The 24,252-nt window shown below is 34.5% G+C and overlaps 1 protein-coding gene across 6 annotated transcripts in view; it reads right to left on the reverse strand.

The window, feature by feature from the left end:
• The window catches only part of LOC117339993 (Kv channel-interacting protein 4-like), a 420,070-nt gene that overhangs the window by 292,653 nt on the left and 103,165 nt on the right, over nt 1–24,252 (reverse strand). Inside the window, exon 1 of one of the 6 annotated variants that reach the window (XM_033901722.1) lies at nt 19,285–20,275. The exons of 4 other annotated variants lie outside the window; for them this stretch is intronic. In XM_033901722.1, the coding sequence (XP_033757613.1) occupies nt 19,285–19,456 (172 nt within the window). In that variant the 5' untranslated portion in view covers nt 19,457–20,275. Of the gene's footprint in view, nt 1–19,284; nt 20,276–24,252 lie in introns of those variants that run through there. One more of the 6 variants, XM_033901723.1, reaches the window with a different exon arrangement.

Here is a 24,252-nt window from a genome sequence, read left to right on the forward strand (position 1 = left end):
TGATAATACTAAACAAAATTATTTTGGTTTTGTTCTGAAAATTATCTACATAAATTTAAGTTTATATACCAAACTTTTGACCTGTGGTGGATCATATTGCTTCCTAGGAAATCCAGGTCTTTTACCCATTTTGTTTAATTTAAACATAACAAGACCTTGATATACAAAAAAATGTATGTACATTAATGTACTACTAAGACAATTGTGTTTCGTGCAGATCAATAAGGTAAACGTATAACACTGATATCCTCGTGTAGATATCACATATCATGACCAGCTATTTCCCTTGTTCCATACCTGTACACAGTATACCAATTAGATTTCTACCTGTGTGAATATCGCCAATCGGTAATGAAAACTGCGAGCATACATTTTGTTAGTATTATCGAGGAAGAACAAATTTACGATCAAATCCGGATCTTTAAAACGGATACACATTTCGTTTTAGGTGCATTTTTTATGCTTCCTTTTCAATATAATAGCTTCGATCTTGCAGACGTGAACTGAACTGAAGTATACCTGCTAATTCAATGGTTACCATCATGGTGCCACAAATAGTTTAAACGTTCCGGGTATGTAACTCAACATCACTGCTGTATATGTACCTTTTTGTATTTCTACATTTGTAATATCAGTACATGTGGTATTATCTTTTACACTTTTCCATCTTGGGACAACACTATCAGACCCTTGTGCCTTCAAAAGAAGGCAACATTCGTTTAGTACTTCACATTGATGTTTTACTTTGCTAAACTTAAATAGCAAAAGAAAAATTTCACCACGGGGGAAGGGGGAGGGGGAGGGCCTTCAGCATCAGCCATTGTTGTCGTCGGCATCCAGCACAACATTACAGTGACATCACACTAGGTTCACGTTCAATTTCGTGCAAAATGATGATAGTGGCCGGAGGAGCTCCTGGCACAACCGCCTAGTAGTACCCATGTGTCTAGCCAATGGGAAGTCAGTATTATGTCATGTGGTATAATGATATAATGGTACTGATATTGATAGATGCATATTCATTAGGTATTAGTATCATTACGTGTGTGATGTTTTGGCTGTGATGTACTATTGTTCCCGACGTATTGGTAAGAGAAAAAAAAAACCTATTTCGAACCGGAAGTGTGGGACATTCTGCTATGTGGGATAACAGCAGTGTTATAAGGAGTGTTATTCCATTACGGAGACATGTTTCGAAACGACATGTAGATTTTAAAATACTGCTAATGGCAAAATAGTATCGATGTTATCTGTCATGTGTGTGAAGCCACCAGGAGAATTTGTTAAAGTCTAGGAGCCATGTTCTCCGTAAAGAAATGGTGTAGCTATACTGGCCTGAGCTTTGAAACTTCATTCAAGTCATGTCCATTTTTATAACATCTTGCAGATAATGGTTCATTGTATGCGAAGTGATGTATACCAAAGAAAATTATACTCTCAGCCAACAAACGACCCTGGAGATAGGATCTGATTGTATTAAAATCGTTTGATAGATTAAACGTAAAGGTCGTGTTTTCACAAGGGAGTAATTCCCTTTCCAGTATGACCACACAAACAGTTATCGTATGGTATACTCTTTAATCATTCTAAACATATCCGATTTGGAAATGCTTGCAGAATGCAATCGAAGCGATATGGTTCCCTTTTTTAAGGATTTACCCTGCAATATATGTTGGACAGTCTCTAGAATATTTTCAATTTCAGCAACTATTTCCCTACATCTGTATGTACAATGTATGTTCATTGTTAGTCAACTAAATGTTTGGTTTTCAATACTCAATATGCCTATACCGTACGACTGTATCCTACCTCGTTTTTACAATGCTGGATTCATAGAAATAGTGTAAGTAGGTTTCCTTACTTGTCAACAGTCGACGGGCACTTGTCTGTTAGTAGCGCTAAATTATATCTATTGAAACAGTATGATGTCATGAGATAATAGTAGTTTAATATTTTGTGACATTGATATATTTATGAGCGTTAGAAAAGTCAATCTCGATGTTGTCAAATTTTGTTTTAAAATTGAGATCAAAAGAAGAGAACTATTTTAACTCACCGTTTGTTTTAGTAGGAACGAATTTAACAGTTCCCCTGATTGCCCCTATTTTGCCATGATAGCCAATGATTATATCTAGCAGACGAACTAGAATGCTATGCTGTATTATTTGGGGATTGCTGTTTTTTGGCGGAATCGTTCGAAACACAATAACATCAGAGAAAAACACGTGTGAAAACTAATTTACGTCTATCATTATATCTACTCTCCCGAAACATAAATGTAGTGATATCCCGACATAACATAGATACATAGAATATCTACTTTCCCTGGAGTACAAATAAAGCGATACCCCATTATAATGCATAAGTATACACATTGGATATGTACTCTCCCCGCAGTACAAATGTAGCGATAACTCCTTCAATAATCAATATACACAGTTGCGGGTCAAAGGTCTTTCCGCACGACCTAATTCTGCTACAATTTCTTTGTATTTTCAGATTTTTTCAATCACTTGCCCTGCCTTCATTCATGGTTGTGTTGAAAAAAATATCTAGGCAGACTTTATGTAAAATTTTGATACATAATAATATGTAGGTAGAAGTTAAAAGTAACAACATAAGAAAATTTCCTGTGGCACTGTCATTATTCATTAACTTACCAAGTTATCATTAAGATGGCGTTACAAAAATTCAAATTGTAAAATAAATTTGAATTTTTCATATAGATGACAACGGGAAATAATGAAAATATGATCAAAGGAAATCTAAATCAAACTCTTTCAGGATACAAACTTTTGCTAAAATCTGGCCATTAACATTCATTAAAATTCTTTGAAAAAATGTTTAAATAGCAAAATTAGAATATGCGGAAAGACTTTTGACCTGACAGTGCATATATTTATACTAAAAATAGCTGCTCTGCACTGAGTATAAATGTAGCGATACCCCCCGATAAGATATATATAGATACATAGGGTATCTACTCTCCCTGGATACCCCTAATAAGTACAAATATTAACATACGATATAGGCCTAGAACAATGTTGAGAGATGTAGGTGTCAGAATTATAAATAGATCGGATTATTATACATAATTTTAAACAGGAACATAGCTATCAAATGGTTAGCTTAATTAGTGCTTTTAAAATGCTCGATTCAGAATAGGGTATGGCTGCTTTGACAGCATGCATTAAAGTATAAGAATTACAACTTACATGTATTCAAGAAATGTAAAAATCTATAAAAGACAAAATCCAACAGATAATACTGACATGATGGGGATAGACCAGTTGCCTCGGAGGGGAAGCGTCATCAACAATACCGGTCACGAAATCAACTTTTTTCTGTACAACGAATATAGCATTTGGCCTTCACATTTGAACCGTACATATCAAATAAGTAATCAAATTATAAAATATAATAATTCATAGGCTTATCACCATCCCCTAGTTTAAGTTTTTAAAGCATTACCAAGTTGAATTCTAATACAAGATTATCCCCCACTTGTTCGAAACTCTAGACTCCGACAGGGGGCAGGCTAGTTGATTCAGTACTCGATAAGGTATTTCATGTCTGATTTGTATGAATGTATGTATCCACTATTCCACCTTTTATAACATTCCGCGACTTTTATTATGTATTCATGTGACCAATTTACAACCATTTGCAATCAAAAATCGGGTACAGTGGTAGAAAAGGGTGTGATGTATTATCTGTGACTTTATACAAATAGTAAATTATTACGTTTCTAATCTAGCAACTTGTACATGTCAATTATCATCACTTTTTTATGTGATAAATAACTTATATTATCATGCATTTACAACTGCATTGATTGTTTACCACGTGAAACAAAGAGCTTTAAAACATCTCTGTCAATGTCATATGAAATAAATATACAGGATAGATAAAGATGTACATGACTTTAAGTGTTATTTATGTTATTTGACTGGGTTATTGCAGTCTAAAAATCAAAATCTCTACTTTTCCAAACAGTTTTTTAAACAGAGAGAAATGCAGGTGCCATATCATATTTGAATATATTCCCTTTATGGACTTAATTTGAGTTGGATTTAAAAAAAAAAAAATGTAGCTAATCCTTTCGAATATATCACTGTTATTAAATATTCTCCAAATTTATGTTATAGTAGCCTATAGAAGTTAATAGACAAATCCGTCAATAACTTTTTTAAATGAATATCAAAATATATTCAAGGAAGAAAACGTTAACATATTTGAATTATCCACTTTTGACAAGATACGGTTTGAAAGTCAAAATGACAACCGTGACCAAAAAGAATTTAAGTCGTTTTGTATTAGGTCAAAATTAAATATTACAGCAAATGCAATCCAAATCAATAAACACACAAACTTAACATCAATCAAGCGTACGAATGTTGATGAAACTGAGGCGGAGCTGAGAATAATTCTGTTTCAGACTCATTTGGTGCCTCTATAGTTCCTGAGGGAGTTATTAATGGTAATAACAGTGGTTTGAAGACTTTAAAACTAAATCGCATATAATTGATTGGTTTTACAGTGAGAGATAGAGTATTTCCTCATATCCTTAATGGGTGTTATTAAGATCCTTTCGTAAATTGATGCACTTTAGAGAATGGTGAAGTGTTTTCTCTCAAAAACAGAACTGGGGAAATGTGGAACATGTATCATATTGAAATACACACAGGGTAATGATAAATTGTCAAAATGGACAAAAACAAAATAACAAACACATATCAGTCAGTGACATAGCGCACGCTTGGCCCTAGGGTGTCTTTCTAGGTCTGTTAACAGACTTATTCAGTAGCAAAACACAGACCGAAAGATTACCAAAGATGTATACGATAATCCCAAAGTGTAGCTCACTCCTTTCGGTGTTCCCTTGAAAGATTCATTTGTTAAACACAAAACAGTTTGTTCAAAGTTAAAAAAAAAATGATAACAGCCCAAGATTCAATTACATAGAATTTGTAGTATCCCAAAAGAATTTTGAAACTTCAACCACATGCAATCTTTATAACACAGAAAGGCCGGTTATTTTTTTATAAACGTTTGGATAATGTGGTAAATGTCTTCACACAGTTTACTATTCCGTGACAGGATGCATTAGATAAAGAAATATTTACGCGATAGCTCCATATACCGTCTTCATTATTTATCGACATGCACATTTTATTTTATGTAAAATATAATAGCACTCAAAATCTCGATCCATTGCCACACTACCCAGCACTTTTCCTTCCCAAAGATATATTTTCTATGTAACAGAACAATCAATAAGACTTTGGCATTTCACCCAGCGAGGTTTCTCAACCAGAAGCATACATTTTTTTGTAAATCGCCATAACGGTTTACACTGTATGTTAGTCACTACTCCCTATACGACTACACTAGGTTATTGTGCCTACGAATAATGGTATGTTTCTCGCTATATATGTGTTTTGATAACACACTGTAGGATGCTAAAACAACAGGGAACATCAATATAATAATGAAACCGTAATTCTAACTAGTTTTTATAGATAAAGCTTGAGAAAATACGATAAAATATATAGATTTGCATGGAGACTCTTGAAAACGCATGAAGAAAAAGTAGGCCAAGCGTAATATAATAACGTTTCTCCGCCGACATTTATCTTGAGTAAAGCTATTGTTGTGTGGCATACAAATAATGTAGTCCTGATATAATATAAATACCATTACTGCGCCATTAAATATAGTCATTATATGATATAAATGTCCCTACAACATTAAATATAGTCCTCGTATCAAATAAATGTCATAACTACACCATTAAATATAGTCCACATAAAATATAAATGTCATTACAATGTAAATATAGCGTAAAAATATAAATGTCATTACCACGCCATTACTATGAGTGATACTATTCGCTTTTATATTCTTTTACTTGAAAAATATACTCATGAAAAGGGCTGCACTTAGTGTGCATACTCTTTTAGTTAGCACCTGATATGCTCTAGTTTGTGAGAGAAAACAAAAATAACAAAATCAGAAATCAAACAATAGTGTAACATTAGCTAACACAAATATAATATTTGATGCATAAATAATTCTCTAGGAGGGTTTGGATATCTCAGTAACTAATGTACGACGAATGGTTTATCTTATTGATAGTGAATAAAATTTTATAATGAAAATGACATATATTGGAATAAATAATACTTCATATGAATCTACGAAGGGTGTTGATGACAAGTTGCACATTTCGCTTCATAATACACACATTTTTATTTACATTCAGTGTTTCATTTGACTGCATTATGTATACGCGCTAATAAATATAATTACAGTACATGAGACAGAATACAACAAGTCTAGTGGAGTAGTAATATAGATGTCCAAAAGGCAAACACTCACCTGCTACTATCTGTATAAAACACTCAACTATATGAATGTACACGTCTATAATAACAGTTATCAGGGAAAATATACTTAACAGATCTATAGTACTATGACATTACTAACATAATGCGGAAATATTATTATTCCAAATAGAGGTTTGTCAATTCTGACTGCTAGCGACACTGCCTTGTCTACCAAACTTCGTTTTATTTGAACGTCGCATTATTTTTTTTTAGATATAGTAGATATCAATGTCAAAATATAATTATTAATAGATTAACGATAAATACACTTTTATTATCTAAGAAACATGGAAAAATATTATTTTTTGCGGATCTTGAATTTCAATGTAACCTATTAAACGTTATTTAAGCATATGCAGTTGATATATATTGTTCGAAATGCATCTTCCTGGTCGCTATCGGGTGAATACCACCAGTGACGTCACATATTTGAGGCATAGTTATATCCGTTACCTGCGGTTTCCCAAAACTGCGCTTTCAATCGCATTTGCTTCCTGATTCGATTATTTCTTTATGGTATGAGTGCCGGTTATATACATGGTCGAAGGGAATATGGTCACATTAGGCTAATATAACAGCATCGACACAGAATATTTAAAACTAGATATTCGTAGATGATATGATAAAAAAAACCATTAACATCAATAGAACAGGTGTTCCCAATTACTGTTGATACAGCAAGTAGTCGGCAAAATTGTAAATAAAATTATATACTTGTGAATTTGTTTTCAGGGACGCAAACTATTTCATATTCTATTAGACATTTCACGAATATTAATTAATCCGAAACTCCAATTTAGCGTTATTCCCCTGTACTAGGTGCATTAGGTAATAAAGCCCTAAATGCAACAAGACAAGGCCTACAAAGTGTGACAAGCATTGCCGATGTCGGTAACACGTATAACTACGTGGAAACACGTGCATTGAGGAATGCACGGTCGTTGTGTTTAACACGTGTATATGATAGATTGAAGCCTACTACATGAGATACCCTGACACTGACGACCCCTGCTGCTAATTGTCTTAAGATATTCCATTCCTCATCCGTGTAACACTGTGGTCGTTTGTACCTGTAATAGAACGCACGTGCTATATGTATGAAGAGTGCGTGTGTGATCGAAGACGCATGTGCGATATGAATGGGGTTGGCAGCTGGCGACAAGCTATGTTGAATAAGTACATATGTAATGATCTACTACCGGAAACTGTAGAAATGCTGTATGTTAGTAATATATAACCCACAACTAAACGAGACATCCGAAAGCTTCTCAGCTACCATTACGCAAAAGATGGATTTATCTTAATGTAACGCCAGTATTAAGATACTTCTTACAATTTAATATGTACATTATATGTAGCTTGTGTGACCTCTTTTCTGAATTGTTCCATAATGATTGCGTCCTTACAATATCAAATATAATCTTTATACAAAGTAACAAATTACTCTTACGAGCACTCCCATATTATGCTATGCACATCATGTATAAACATATGTACATGTAGGTTGGGTTTTTGTTGCGAGAATGCAATGGAACCCCAGTAAGGTAAACAAAAATCATTGAACAAACGTGCTCAACATTAAACAGCTACATACATTTGTTCAACGTATGAACATACAAAAAAGCATACATGGCGAAAATTATATTTTATATCTTTATATCGGAGATAGAGTGATCTTTGTCAATGTTTATAAAATCCAGGATATTTCGTTGCATCAAATGAAATAGTTGAAGCCAACTGAAACTCCATAATTCATACGTATTCGCCATCAATTCCTGATGCAGTATTTTAACGTCAATCGTATACTGAAGGGGTTAATGCATATCGAGAACAGCGTCCTCAGTTTTATCATCAGTGGTTTGGCAAGACCTTCAGACATGGCATCAATCTTTCATTTGGGACAAGGATGGACTGTTTATCACGTCATTGCTGTAACAAAATATGTATGTTCAAGGGAGAGATTTACATGCTATGAGTAGACATCGTGTTTTTGGATCTTATACTATCGGTAATCCCTAAGGCTGTGTCAGGGGTTTCAACGTATGTTTTTCGATTGGACAAAGTGAAAAAAAAACGTATACAAACCAAATACTGCAGACAAATATATATTATGGCCTTTCTGGCATAAAAACCGAGATCCAGAAAGTATCTTTAAAAGCAGGTTTCTCTCCATACATATGCAACGTATTGGTCGTTTGATATACATGTACCAAGGGTAAGTCAATAATAAGCATGTGATGAGATAAAACAAATGTCAATAACCTTTATTTTCAAATATTACTTTTGTAAAATGTGTCATTTAATTTGTTTCTCCGTTTTTTTTTTTTTTGTTTTTTTTTTTTTTTTTGCTGGGTATTTTTTGTTTGTTTTTGTCTTTTTTTACTCAAACCACTAGCGCCTTGGATTCCTTCCGCGGGTTCTGATAAGCCAAAATTTAACTATTCTCCGACTCCGATCAAATGGTACGTAAATGAATTAAAGCGCTGAAATCACGACACCATTTCCGTTAACCGAAAACTAAATGTACGATGTCGATTGGATTTAGTATGTAGATGCATTATTACATAGCTAAGCTCTTCCTTATCGCGAGTTTACTACATTTACGACTGTTACGGTTATTGCGTGGACTCTCCGATACAATTAACTCTTGTTACTTCTGTTACATATCTTTAAAGCTTTCTTTCAAAACAGCCTAAGTTCAATTAACAAAACCATCCGAGAAAAGCATGTCAATCGATCGAATGACACAAACAAATAATAATGGCTGTTGTTATCTATATATTTGGAACAGATTTTCCTTAAAACTACTAAATTAATGGTAATGTTGTTTTTCTGAAGTTGAAACTTTGGCGACGAAAAATTAGAAAACACAAAGGCGCGTTGGATGAGAAAGATTTGGAAGGGATATCATGTGCTCCGTAATGTTGAACTGCAATGATCAACATAATCTATTTGTCATGTTAAGTCCAGTTTGTTTGCATGCTGGTTTAACGTCCCTGCAACAAGTAGACATATCACCAGCCAAGGTCATATGCTGGCAGAAGTCATCAAATATACTAACAGCCAGGGTCATAAGAAGGAAAATCTCCCGTAGAAATACCAAGATTGGTCATACATCGACAGATATCAACAGATATACCGATATCAAAGGTTTTACATCGGCAAATATCAATAGATATACTAATTACCAGCAGTCAAGGTCACACATAGACAACAGATTATCAACAGCCAAGATTATAAATAGGCAACAAATATATAAACAGTAAGGGTGATATGTAGGCAGGTGACCAACAGAACAAACACGAAATCACAGAAAAGCAAGACATGAAAAAGCGTACGATACATATTATAAACAAACGAGGCAGTCGATCTCGTTTGTTTTTTATATGTCCCCTGGATAAAATATCGTAATGAGTCTTGTTTAACTGATAACCCAGTAGTACTGGTCTTGATGACGCGTTAATGCTATGGAATATTTCATTTCCAAGCACCGATACATTGAAAATTGTACTTTACAGAGATATATTATTTAAAATACTGATGCATTGTTCGCATTAATTTGTGATGAATTAATTAAGCGATCTCGAAATCAATTTTATATCCATTATCGGAATATTAATTTCGAATATTGCGTAGTTCATTTTGTATCTTTTATTCTTCCTATATTTTTAGGAAGTATGTATCTTATAACAGAGGATGCAAAACCTGGCTAACATTAATGCTTTCTATCCTAAATCAAGGCTGCTTGATCATTTGCTCTCACCACCGGCTTGGTATTTTCACATAGTGCTATTCACGATTTTACGATGATATGAGCCCAGTATCTCACGACCATATCGTCATGGAGAGATTGTTTGATTTTCATTAACTGGATATAAACACTTGCTTCCAAACGTTCATGTGGTATCTACAATATCCTTCATTTCATTTAAAAACATATGTTCACCCCTTTTGCAGACATGGAAATAAATATACACATAAGCAATGCCATTGAAGGTTCTAATTAATTTCCATACTACCGTATGAACTATACACCCATTTAAACATACTAAATAACATATTACAAGAACAACACTTTCAGTCTTAAAAGCACATATTCATGTGTGTCAATAGACATTGTGTTTGTTGTTTTTTCAATGGATAACATCTTGCACAACGTTAATGTCATTCCTAATAATGTTGTGGTTGCTATTTAAACAACCCAATGGCCACTTTCATTTCACATGCACAATTATGATACATTTATGAGATATTTTAATATGTAGATATTTCATACCCTGTGCCATCACAATACTGATTACTTCTCGTCATATAAAATGACGTCATCAGCTAACCCTGTAAATATGTTTATAGCATACTCATTGTGAGCGTAGAGTTTAGTCATGTATATTGAAGTTACGGTCAGAATAACAACAGTGGATACGTAGCACTTGGTAACACAGAACTGCCGAACATGGATGTTTGGCATTGTCACTTGATGTATTACAATAAAGGTCACAATATGCAACTTCAGGAAAGTATATCATTAGTCCTACTAACAACACACGGAATCCCAACGGCCTGCACTTCTATCGTCGGCGTGGCTACATTTTCTCGTAATTATAGATAATAAATGCGGTTCTGGTATATGCATATGACATACAAACAGATGAAGCTGCATGGCGTTGGGGTGTTTGTAACGTTATTGAAGTAAAGTAGTAACCATAGGGAATTTCCCTACAGACCCTACCTAACAATCGATCTGAAAAACCGACCTAGAAAATACGGAGAACAGAAAATTTCTAAGACAATTATTGAGAGCTAATATAATTTGGAGTAAACAACTCTTCACGTTTGTATAATAATTAATGGTCGCATAGGCACGAACACTTTAAGGCAAGTCATGATGTATGTGTATGGAGCAGATGTTAAAAGTGCAGACGCATGCATCTAGTTTCGCAAATGAAGATATCTGTTTTAAGAATTACACAAAGACAAATTATTTGTTGTATAATAATTTAACGTCTTTGATAGTAAAGAATGTAATGTAATATGAATATCACTTGTTTGTCTTCAAGTCCTTTCGGTACACATGAACGATAGATAATGCTACACACGATACAATTTCTTTTTTATCCTGCTTTCCAACACAATCTCATAGGCAGATGCTTTTGAAATAAATGATCACACAGTTGGATAGATGTTTATAAATATCAGAAGAAAAAACAGATTGTATTATTTATAATGCCGTTTCAAATGAATTAAAAATTGGTTGGAGCGATAGAATAAAGTGTGTGGAAGGATATCATAAAGTGTGTGGAACGGTAAAAGTGTGTGAAATGATATAGCAACTTGTATGGAACGACAGAACAACTTGTGTGCAACAAAAGAATAAAGTATGCGGAACAAAACTTCGGTTAATGTATATATACACATGATATTCTAAAATCGCTAATCGTTGAGCAACTAACTGTCCCTTCGTCATTTGTGTTTCACAAATGGAACAGGTCGTTGTCGCTGGACGATTTTTAATCAACATAGTGGATGAACATATTAAAAATCAAATAAGCTTACAAGTGGTACACGTTCATAGTTATCTTACTATTAACATTATTTATTTTATGTTATTTATTTATTTTTATGCATGCTCCACATAAAACTAAAACCAATGATTGAATTGAAAAGGCCAGCTTATACAAGATGACAATTTATTATAGCAACATGAAAATTATTATCATCAGAAATATTTTGAAAAGCTCATCATAAGATGGCTAATTCCGCATCAGTATTAGAACAAAATACAAATTGTATGACAATTTAATTCTTAGGTGGGTATTCGACAGAATTACGCCAAAATACAAATTGTATGACAATAATCTTAGGTGGGCTATTCGACAGAATTACACCGACATAGAACAAAATACAAATTGAATGACAATTTACATCATAAGTGGATATTTGGCAGAATTACCCAAAACCGTATTACTTGTAAAATGGTGGAATGAGAGTGGGCTTCGAAAAAGCTTAATTTTAGATTTAGTGCTATATGCGTAAAAACAAAATGGCGATGATGAAACAAAAAATTTCAAGTGAAGAAAAGTAAACAGCCAATCAGCGACCAGCAAGTGCTGTATGCTGTGGGGCCCCCAACGGGATAAAAAGGCCCCATAAAGGGACATAACCCAAACAGAATAAAATTAAAAAAGAAAATTAATGTGTTACAGCATAAAATCAGCTATTTGCATAGCTTGCATATGTTTTACTGGAAAAAATGACTTTTTTCTTACGAAGACTTTTTTTTTTTTTCAAAGTGTAAACCGGAATAAATTTCGCGCGTGGATAGATTCACTTTACAACATCAAGCTGCCATTTGCATACAAAAATGAATGTGAATTTATTCATCTACCTCATAATAACCTGAAAACAGCTGACAGTTGCTACAGCAGTCCCATTTGTAGGCATTTTCAATGAACGCAATCCGACGGGCCAGGAATATTGAGGCAAACATGGCTGACGGGTTGGCCCACAAGGGTGGGCATGTCTGTACATGTACCACAGAGGCCTAGCTTCTTGAACACAACTTATATAAGTTTATAAAAATCCCCACTAACAAATAAATAATTAATTAGTATTGTGGGGATTTGTTCATAAACTTACATAGGTTATGCTCCAGAACACTGACATATGTGGTCACTAGCATATTGATTTGCATACGCTTGACTTGTTGCTTTCCCTTTGACTCCAGAGCTAAATAGACAACGCATGCGCGTTGATAGCCATACGGTAGTAACATGCCTCTGTAATACTTCCTTAGACGACCAGAGAGAAGAACGAAACGATATGTTTACAAACATCGAATGGCTGTTGTGAGTAAATTAAATGATATATTCATAAACATGGAATGATTCCACGATTTGGATGGAAGTTTATTGTCTCATAGACCGGAAATGTATCTACTTAGTTAGGTTTATAGCTTTGCCATACAAATGTTATGTTTTCTTTTTGTTATGATTTATGACGTCAAGGCCATTATTTGTATTTGTACCTATGAAAAAATATATTGTGTAATTAGTGGGTTTAAAATGTCAACCCGAAGAAAATGCAGAGGGTGATTCAAAGTCATTGAGAGATCGAAGCCGATATTCTTGTTTATCATCGACCATCTTTATTTCCATTCCATAGACGATGCAAACTAACCAAATAACTATGTTATCCAGGAACATTTCCAACAAAAATATATTACAAAATAGATAAAATGCAGATGTAACAAAAAGTATAAATAGGTTTTTGACTGTATTTTACTTTATCACTGAAGAAAGGCGTCGCTCACCATAATCACGTCTACAGTTGCATTATCATCATCATGTTGTTGGCTGTAGATGTCAACTGTGTGGTACGCAGGCTTTGGTCTTAGGTGTAAACAAATGACAAGTGCCCATAGAGATACATATACTACAGAAATACATAAGACATAATATATATCATGGTATTGATAAAACTGATACGTTCGCGGTTAGTCAAAACGAGTTCATGTTTATTTCCTTGTATATCATCTTTGATGAGACCTATATGTAAACATTCAAGGGAGGTCTACATTTGTGTTCTGTGGTTATGTGTTGACAGTCTTTCTATGATAAGACATGCTGGTAATATATATTTCCATGGTATTTTATCGATAATTGCATTATAAACCTTTTTACAGCAACACGTTATCACGAGAGACGAACGTCTCACAATTACGATTGACCATGTAAGTGTGTTAAGGTTTATGACCGTCGGTCGAATTAATCTTGACCAAAATAACATTGACCGACCCGAAAAGTATCAACAGCATATTGCCCGTAATCCGATAATGGTGCTGCTACCTTCGAGACTATCAGAGTGCAATGCAAGAGCCAGCATACATAAAGCAGTCGCCACGTACTTAACCTGCTTGTTGGGTAAATTAACTCATAGAAACCAAGGGAATCATTCAGCAAATTAGACAGTACAACGGAATACTCACCCAGCCGTTTTATTGCTATTGCTAAATGCATACCATACACACCACGATACATGTCTTACATTCCTTGAATCACTATCGGTTGTTGATATTGTTCTAATTTTATATATAAAAAAAACATGCTTTTTATAATTACAAAAATGATGTGGATTTTTTTTTTGTCATGATTTTTAGTAATGTGGTCATAAATTTGAACATATTTGAATGATTACGTTTCTTTTTTGTCCGGCAAATGCCATTAATAAACATTAATCAGGAACTGTATAGGTGTATACTGTATGAGCCATAATGTCGACCAAACATGGATTATATGACTGATCCTATTATAACCACTTACTGAATGCAAACAAACTAGCAAATGTTTCATTTTTGTAGCAATGTCACTGAATACATACATGTTCTTGGAAATAGCAAGGACTCGTTAAAATCTCCATTCTACAGACTATCTAATTGCTGATTGTGCTTGAAATGCTGAGGCATCAACACCTGAGGTTATAGTTGTTTTTGAAGCATTTAACGAAAACATCATTTGAAAGGAACATACAATATTACATCGACTTTGTTATTAATAGACGTATAAAATGTATTTTGAAATCCTTAGACTATGTTTACCATCGTTTCATCAATTTTGATTTGAGATTACAGTTTCGTAATTCTACACATATACTCTGATATTTTCATACCAATGCAAGGACAGAAAAGGATTATATAAATTTATTCACAATTTAAAAACAGAAAAAAGACACTAAATGCTTCCATATCCTGTTACATTTAAATGCACAATATTATTAGTATATCTATGTATCTTTATCTGTACATACAATTTGATGACATTCGTCAGTAGAATAACTCTATTTTATTGTGTCTAGAGGGTACATGTATATATATACATGTATATATATAGTGTATTATATTACCTGATTCATAATCATCAGGGTTGCTAAGGTAATGTTATTAAAATAAAAACCGTAAACTTATATCTTCAGCAAAAATGCGTTCTAGCATAACGTGTATTATATATTATTCCATTATCTGAAACCTCTCGTCTGTGACAAATGACAGATAAAAAAACACAAGTCAAACTAATACAAGGCTACACGACATGTGTCTGTCTCTTCCCTATCAATTATCCATAGACATCCAATGTACGTGTAGAGGTATGTCACATTTTAGTCGTCCGTGCTCACATACTCTCTTAACAGCTTTTAATATGTATCCATAGAGAATTGATTGCCTTTCGAACCGTTGTTAGTGTATCTACAGTAATCTATAAGTAGTTTCAAACGGTAGTGACTGCTTGCTGTTAGCGTAAAGGGCAACGGACTCATTATTGCTGCAGTATTTTATTTTAACCTCTAATTCTATCGTTATCGTAACAAAACCCCATGGAGCATTTGTCTTAAACAATAATAAACTTATGATTGGAGGCACACATCCTCGTCGTTATCCAATACCTATCGGCGTCTTTTAAAGCATTTCATCTAAAAACATCCGATACATTGGTCAGTCATTCAGATATCCGATCAAATGCAAAGTTAGCCAGTTGAAACGATAAACTAAGTATTTATATGAATAGTTTTAGGGCGCGAGGTTGATATAGAAGTTTGTATTTTGTAAATATAATGATGAGGTAAAAAAAATCTACGCAAAGGATTAGAAAAACGTAAAATTAATGTCGTGGATTGAAAATAGTCACAAGACAAAAAGACATAATTAACATAATAAGTTTTGTTTATTGCGACCAAGACGTATACTATAATATTATGTTACATATGACACACCAAAGATAAATTCCATGTTTCTGTGATTTCTAAATACATTCCACAGTATTCAAGATCGTATGTTTACCGATCGCGTTTTTATTTCTACCACTTCGCGTTTTTGGTTTTTTTTTCTCTTTCACTTCGTACTATACAGAAAAATATAAGATGATGCGGAATAGCATATCTCTTTAATGAGCACATACAACTCTTCTATGGCAATATCATCATGTTTTATATTGACATACATAATAAAACATTACCCGAACATCGACCGCCGATTGTCTACGGTATACCTTCTAATAAATGTACGGGGCGAATACTCCCGAGATACTTTTATGCAATGTCTGGTTTCGTATATTTCTATTATTGTAAAGCTTAATATACACCTAGAATATTGCACCATTGTATTAATCATCATAGAAATTTGTCAGCTTTATTCTAAATATTTCTATTGATATCCGAAATATATATGCATGCATTAAAGGTAACAATGCTTTGTGAAGGTTTGCAGAAGAAGAAGTCATATAGATAACGTAAAGGTATTACCGTTGTCTGTGACATGTTTATGCGCAATCTCTATTTTTTCTGTTTCTTTAAAGTTCACGACATACATTCGTATATTTGTGGTCCCGGTAATATCAGAATATAACACAGAATAATGATGATTGGAAAAACGGGATATCAACTTTGATTGACAAATAACCTTACGTATACAGCCGACAGGGGGACAGGGTCGTCATGGATACCATCTAAAACTTAAATTTAAGAGTGATTCTTACGAATAATGACACAAATGTTACTGAAGCAGTTTTCTACAACGATGCTAAGATTCAAACTGGTAACAATTTGGTACTCTATATTTGGATATCTCCATTGATATTTCAAACTGTTACATGTAAATAGGAGTATACTCAGGATATACAAGTTAATATTAGATATTGATCAACTGGAGGGAATAATAGTCCCAGTGGTCGAACATTGTATAGAGCTCTACAACCGATACTCAAATAAACAACATCTACAAATAAGATAGACGTCGATATAGTAAATAATGAATAAAACAACAGGTACAGCTGTTCGTGCTTCTAGGACTCGTTAGTGAATAGCAGGTCCAAAGGTGTAGAAGTCAGGAAAGGTAATAACGGAAGCCAGAAAGAGGTCTAAACAAAGGTAACACGATAGAAAGGTAGCTTATCTAACCTCATCTTTGAAAAAAAGATAGTTATTTAAACTAAACGAAAAGCGTATGATTTAGAAATATGTATCGAATATCTCAAATTCAGCAACTAAATGGTTACATCTAATCGAATAGCGTCTAAATGGTAATTATCCAGAAACTTTGGACAGCGAGTATCTGTTCTCGATGTTGTAATGCTGGTAAATAGGTTTCCTAGGTTCATTGATTTACTTGGGAAATGACCCAGCTTAGAGAATGAAACAAAGGATTTATAGTTCTTGCTTATGACGTACACGTATACATTGTATGCAGCATCAACTTCTGTAACGTGCTTCTTTGTTTACTATGTACTTCGATATTTAGTGTGTTATATTAATTTATGTTATGTGCATATGTTTATAAATAAATGCATTTACTAATGATTAAAAACGATCAAAGATTAGGGTAAATTTGAAAAAAAACAACATATTACCTGTGTGTCTGTTCCAAAGACATGATGCAATTTCATTTCACACAATTACTTGGTGTTATATTAGGTAAATAGTTTTAACAGTGGTCAATAAACGAGTCGATATACTTAATGGCTGTTATCCATAGATGGGAGAGATCATAATATTTTCATTACTGGCATGTACTATGACATACATTTACATATCCAGTGCTGCCATAAACATATTCACACGAGAGGGTCATATGTATATAGGCCGCTGTTATACCTTACCCCGGAGAGCATCAGCAACATAATGCAATATTCATCTCACCCTTCTGTTGTTCTAGACACACCTATCTGGGACACAACGTAATACAGAGGGATAATAATAACATCAAGACGCCCTGTATATGCAGTATATACATCCCAGCTACCGGGGGAAATTATTTGTATTAAGAGTCATGCATCATCACTCTACGCAGTTATTAGTTTTACACACGTGCAAAAGTGTACGCGTGACTACATCAACACCGCCGTGATATACACTGCCATCTGATTTGATAATCAAATTAGGTATATTAGATTTATTTATGTTGTTTAGATTAACGAGCTTATCTCTGTAATAAATAATGGTACTCGTAGAAATACTAACGTTGGCACGTTTCCGTATCAATATTTATGTATACTTTTATTACTTTTATGACAACATATTACGTATCAACAAGCTTACATGGTTTACCATTCCCAATATCATTGTATTGTAGGCCGTGATATTGTTATGTGTTGTGCATAATATATAACTGATGTGTAGTGCATAATATAAAACTTTACTTTCATTTACCGATATCGATATATTCCCCCACTTTCTCATACGCCGTAAACATAATTTGACCATTTATACCATACATTAACTATTTTTGCGTAATAACAATAGTAATTCAATATAAGACAAGCACATTATTTTCGAGCATTTATTTAATTGAATACACTTACAAAATATAAAAGTTTGATAAAAAATGTTCACATTACTTTATCAAATTAGATATGCAGGATGATACAGCAGTGGTCAAAAGATAACATTGGATATATTTTACATCGTTGGCACGTCACTGTTGGTATATCAAAACATATGACAGTTATAACGCCAAACATCAAATCAGCCGAAATATATATTACATGTCTCATCAGGTACCCAGTAAGACAATGTGACAGAGACATGTATTCAGTAGTGTGTACGTTGTATACATATGTCGTCTGTCAAGAGTTTCTGTTAACATGCATCGAGCATGCGCAGAATCCGTCATTTCAAAAACAAACGCTCGTAAGATCTTGACGTATTATTTAAACTGCTGTTATCAATGAATGTTTTAATCAAAATATATGTGTCTTCCAACGCCGATGGCGCTTAAGAAAACTAACTTGAAAAATAAAATATCTTAACAAACTAGTCTATTCTTGACAAGTTCGGTTGTGAGATGGCAAAACCATCGGCATAAGAGTACAAGGAAGTGCTAACTTTATCATATACAATCGTATATACGTACCTTTCGTTGCGAAGAACTGCAGAACAAACCAACGAACCACGAAACAGTTACATTTCTTAAGGAGAGAGTTAAGTATAGGAATATTGGTGGTGATGGTTGCCGCGTGCAATCCTGAACCTACAGAATTTTCCTTGGCGTCCGTATGAACTAATCCTGTGACTGCTGTATTCATGATTGCAGTTGTAAACAGATGCGATATTAATTCCTTCTTGATAATGAAACACAACCAACTTGTTGTCACAAACAACGTACACACGGCGCTAGCAAGCTCATATTAAAATTGCGCTAAAATGTAACAAAACAAGCACTCACTGCTTAAAGTATTCATACTAATCTCCAGAGAACACAATACCAATATATAATTAAAATCTACGTGTGATCTTTATCGATAGTACATCCCTTGGAAAAAACGTATCCGCTTCTAAAAACGATGATTGAAGGTGTCGTCAGATGTTAGGAGTTTAAATGCGAAGGTACCATAACACCACAATGGAGAAGGAAGCATACCCTGATGTTGCGGTAGGGTAACACACCGTGCTACTCAGCACCCTACGAGGACAAACGGGGACTGTGAGAAAAATTGAAACCAATCCAAGGCCAAAGTTGCTGCGCTGAGTGCTGTTTAACACCCAAAAGTACTCCGTCACGATGCTACGCTCTCCTCTCCGATATTGGAAGCACGTGTACACACAGTCATAGCTTACGATACTGTCGGGTGATTATTTCATCTGATAAATGCACACCGAAGCACTGAAGATATTTATTAGTATTTAGCGATGTTGTTGTACTGCTTACTATTGAAGACTATCCTCGTACAGATCCATAGGTGTATCACACATTAGGAAAGACGCTACAGGTACCCTCATACGCGACGACAATTTCATCAGGTAGAACACATTCCACAATTTGCCGTCAACCTCAGTAGTTAGTTAGTGTGCATGCATTATGACTTTTTTATCAGTTGGAACACATTCCCAAAATTGCCACCAACCTCGGTGGTTTTGGTACGGCTCTTTTATCAGTTGGTACACATTCCGAAATTCGCTATAAATCAAATGGCTAATGAAAAACATCCGTCCAATATAGGAAAATGTATTGTAAGGACCTAGTACATAGAACCATAAACAATGACACACCTTTGTGTACAAGTATTGATCTAGATAGTCCCTGAAACAATACGTTACACTAGACTACCAATTCATTCTGGTAGTAACCTTCTATCCTCTTCAATAATTAATGCTAACCAGCAAAATTACACAAGCATGGTAATTCGTTAAGATCAATAACAATTTTGATACATATACCATGACTAGAAAGAAAATATTATAATTTAAACAGACACCGAACATCAGAGTCGTTTTATCCACGAGTCACGACATTATAACATAGGTTACACGGTAGCCAGTTCAGCACGAAACTAACACCGATCAACAACCTATCATATACTTTAAACGTACAATGTAGTAATAAGAGTTACATTGTTAGTCCAGAGTTTTATTTCACAGAGTCATTTCTGTGCTTCTCGTTGCCATTATGGTAACTGTGCCGGGGTTGTTTCAGAGTGCCCGCAGACCATAACGTACTATCGATTTCTGTCAATTAAACGAATGTCAGTCAATTACAATACAATCTGATATGTACATTTCAATTCTGTACTCTCCCTGAGTGACGGTTAAAGGTCTTGGAACAATGAACCTTGACACTTGTAAGCAGGACATTATGTAATATTATTAATATGCGATTTGAGAATGGAATCGTATGGTTCTTTTCTTCGACAGTTGATGACGTATTGAATCAAGCAAATGTAGCTTTGTTCTAGGGTATGCAAAATGCAATTCAGTACTTAATCATTTCATGGAAAAATTTTGACATGTTAAGACATGTGATTCGTTATCAAGTTTTCCAAATGATCTCATTTTATTTTTTTTTAAATTTTGGCGATCTTTATACGGACCCGCCAAATAGCCAACTTAAAGCCCTGCTAAAATTTCCCGCTATACGGTATTATGTTTTATCTTCAGTACCCATGATTAATTTCAACATGGTCCCTCTGCTTTACTTAAAAGGAGGTAACAAGGAAGTTGGTGGCTCCAAGGGAGCTATAACACAGGCCCAATTCTAAGATAATGTAACATAAGGTATGTCTGTAACAATTACCTGGTAATGTAGTACAATACTTGTAAAAATGTACTAAATAAGCAAGTGGACAGGAATTATATTTTATAACGCATTTTACAGTTATATTAATGCACCAAACTCCTTCCAGTTTCACAAGTATTTATGACACACATGTACAGTACTTCAACTTCTACCGGATTTGACCCCTTCAGACTTCATGAGGATTCTGTCCAAGTCATCTAATCTAGGTTCAATATATTTATGTATAGGAGTACGTTATAAGATACCGTGATAAACTATGTACATGTACAATGTTTGTTGGTTACAAAACGTAATAGGTTGATATATTCCAAGAACACGGCTGATGATTTACTTTTAAAATCATCTGATTAAACATCATATTGTTGAGCAATCATTTCTAGTGGCTGTGAGTCCATAAGTATAATCACCAGGTTTGTTCCGAGAAAGGCACAATACGGGTAGCAGCACAAGCATAGCTGATTACCGGTAATGGCTATCATTCAGACAGGACAGTGTTTGTTTAACTTCACACATTGCCGGCTCTCAATAATGCTGATTTGGTGGGTAAATGTTTGTACTGGAACATAATAGTACGGAGTGCTCTACACACTTGTACGGGACTCTGCGTTTCTACTTTGATCAATAGCCTCTTATGTACATCAATGTATGACCGTATTACACGCAGGAATTATAGAGCAAATAACGCAATTTATAGAAAGCACTTTGCCTAATGTTGATTAATATATAGGCATTGTGTGCTTCCTTGAGCAGATCTGAGTTTAAACGACACATCTGTTATCGAGGAAATGGCCACTCGCTGCTCTCTTAATATTCCCCCATCACCGTACCGCTTCAGGACGATAATGTATAGTCCCCGTATAAATACAGGATACAGTATGATGCCATACTGAGGGAAAATTGAATTCCGTAGAGTTTGAAGATTGCAGATCCCTTGGCCTAAATGGTATGCCACGTTCAATAGTACGTGTTTATCATACATGTAATTGTAGAAGTTGAGGTAAAACACGTGCCTCATGTATACATGACGGACGTCTTCTGAGTTATTGATGAAACTATATTTGTCGTTGTTGTCAAGTCTTAAAATAGCCGCATTGTTTAATCAAAAAGAAAATACTACATTCTGTATCTGTGGTGTCAAAGTGCTGATTTGATGGTGTTTGATCAACATAATCTGCACACGTCGTCGAATTATTAGCTTTCTTTGGGGATGTCACCAGAGGCACTTCTACATGAATACGTAATTCCAAAATAATTTCTGTTCACATGACTCCTCAATAGACATACTGTTTACTGAATCGATAACAAAGTCTGTGATCACCTGGTCTTTGATTATTTGTTTTTCAGTCTATTTATGGGAACATGTGCAAACAGAACAGCTTTATTTGAGTTGACGTCAAACGTGTATGGTAGAGTAAATACATTTTACCTCACTAATGAGAAAACAATGTCCGGACATTTAGTTAACATAACACGTCCAACAAGTAGACAAGGTAACATCAACGCATTCAGATATGTTTGCCGTTCTCCGAAACTAGAATTGTGTTATACAATGCCTTTTTATCTTAAACTTGATCCCCGAAGTAGGTGGGACAAAGGTGGATCAAAAGGATTCGAGGGATCTGTTGATTATAGAACATGGTTTACTTAAGAATTAATTAACGATCATTCGTGTATTGTTGCAGGATATACAACGAGGACGAGGATATTTTGCAATTAAATTAATAACGAAGGCCGCAGACCTGAGTTATTAATTAAAATTGCAAAATGTCCGAGTTGTATATCCTGCAACAATACACGAGTCAAAGTTGATTATTTCTATTCTACCATGTACTGTTTAGTTCTGAGATCTACATGTACCTCTTTCTAATAGAAAAACGGCAACGAAACCCCGGGAAATGTGTCGCTACATGGCTGTTACAATTCACAAGAAACGATAAGGCGCGCGTGCTAATTAATATTCAAAAGCTGACGTCTTATCCAAGCCGTTTCGATAACTTTCGGGGATGTCGGCAAGCAATTCATATATAAATGCTCTCCAAAGCTTGCCTATGGAAATAGACCTTACAACATATTGTTTAGCGAAGTCTGCTCTGCTAAATTTCTCCGTTGTAAAATACACGGTCTCCGACGTTCAAACGTTTTGGCGCCGCCATGTTTGTTTACATATGCACGATTTCGGAGGGGAAAGATTTTAACGGCCGTGACTCACGAGCGTGTATTATTGACACGAGCGTGTATTATTGGAAAATAATACATGGTTTTAAACCAATCAAAACTGTCGTTGCATAGCAAACATGGTAGAATAATTTTTAATATATCTTAGCATGTACTATTTGCTTCAGTATGAATCACCAAGTCAAAGATGAACGTTAAACAGGTGTCCTATTTTCTTCTGTTTTTTATTTTACTTAAATGAAGGCTATACAGTCACAGAATTGAAAAACAGGAATTAGGAACCATACATGTATAGAATAAAAACTATTTGGAGAATGCTGATAGATTAAGATCATGACCACAACTTACGTAAATAACACTCTACCAGACGTATCGCCGAAGTGGGATGGCTCTCTAGACGATTATACGTCACATGTTGATCGAGGAGATTCCAAAGGAAACTGTCTTTTCGACAACTCCATCACGACATCGCCATCAAAGACCAAAAACACTAGCGATTTGTATCTTAGCGACATATCAACATTCGTTGTTTTTATATGTATACCATAGGAACGGGTTAAGCTGATTTGAAAAAATGGATAAAGTCCTTATGAAGGTATTTTGGTAACAACCCGAAGAACGAATTGTTAATAG

Source organism: Pecten maximus, chromosome 12, assembly GCF_902652985.1.
Source record: "Pecten maximus chromosome 12, xPecMax1.1, whole genome shotgun sequence".
Classification (NCBI taxonomy): Eukaryota; Metazoa; Mollusca; class Bivalvia; order Pectinida; family Pectinidae; genus Pecten; species Pecten maximus.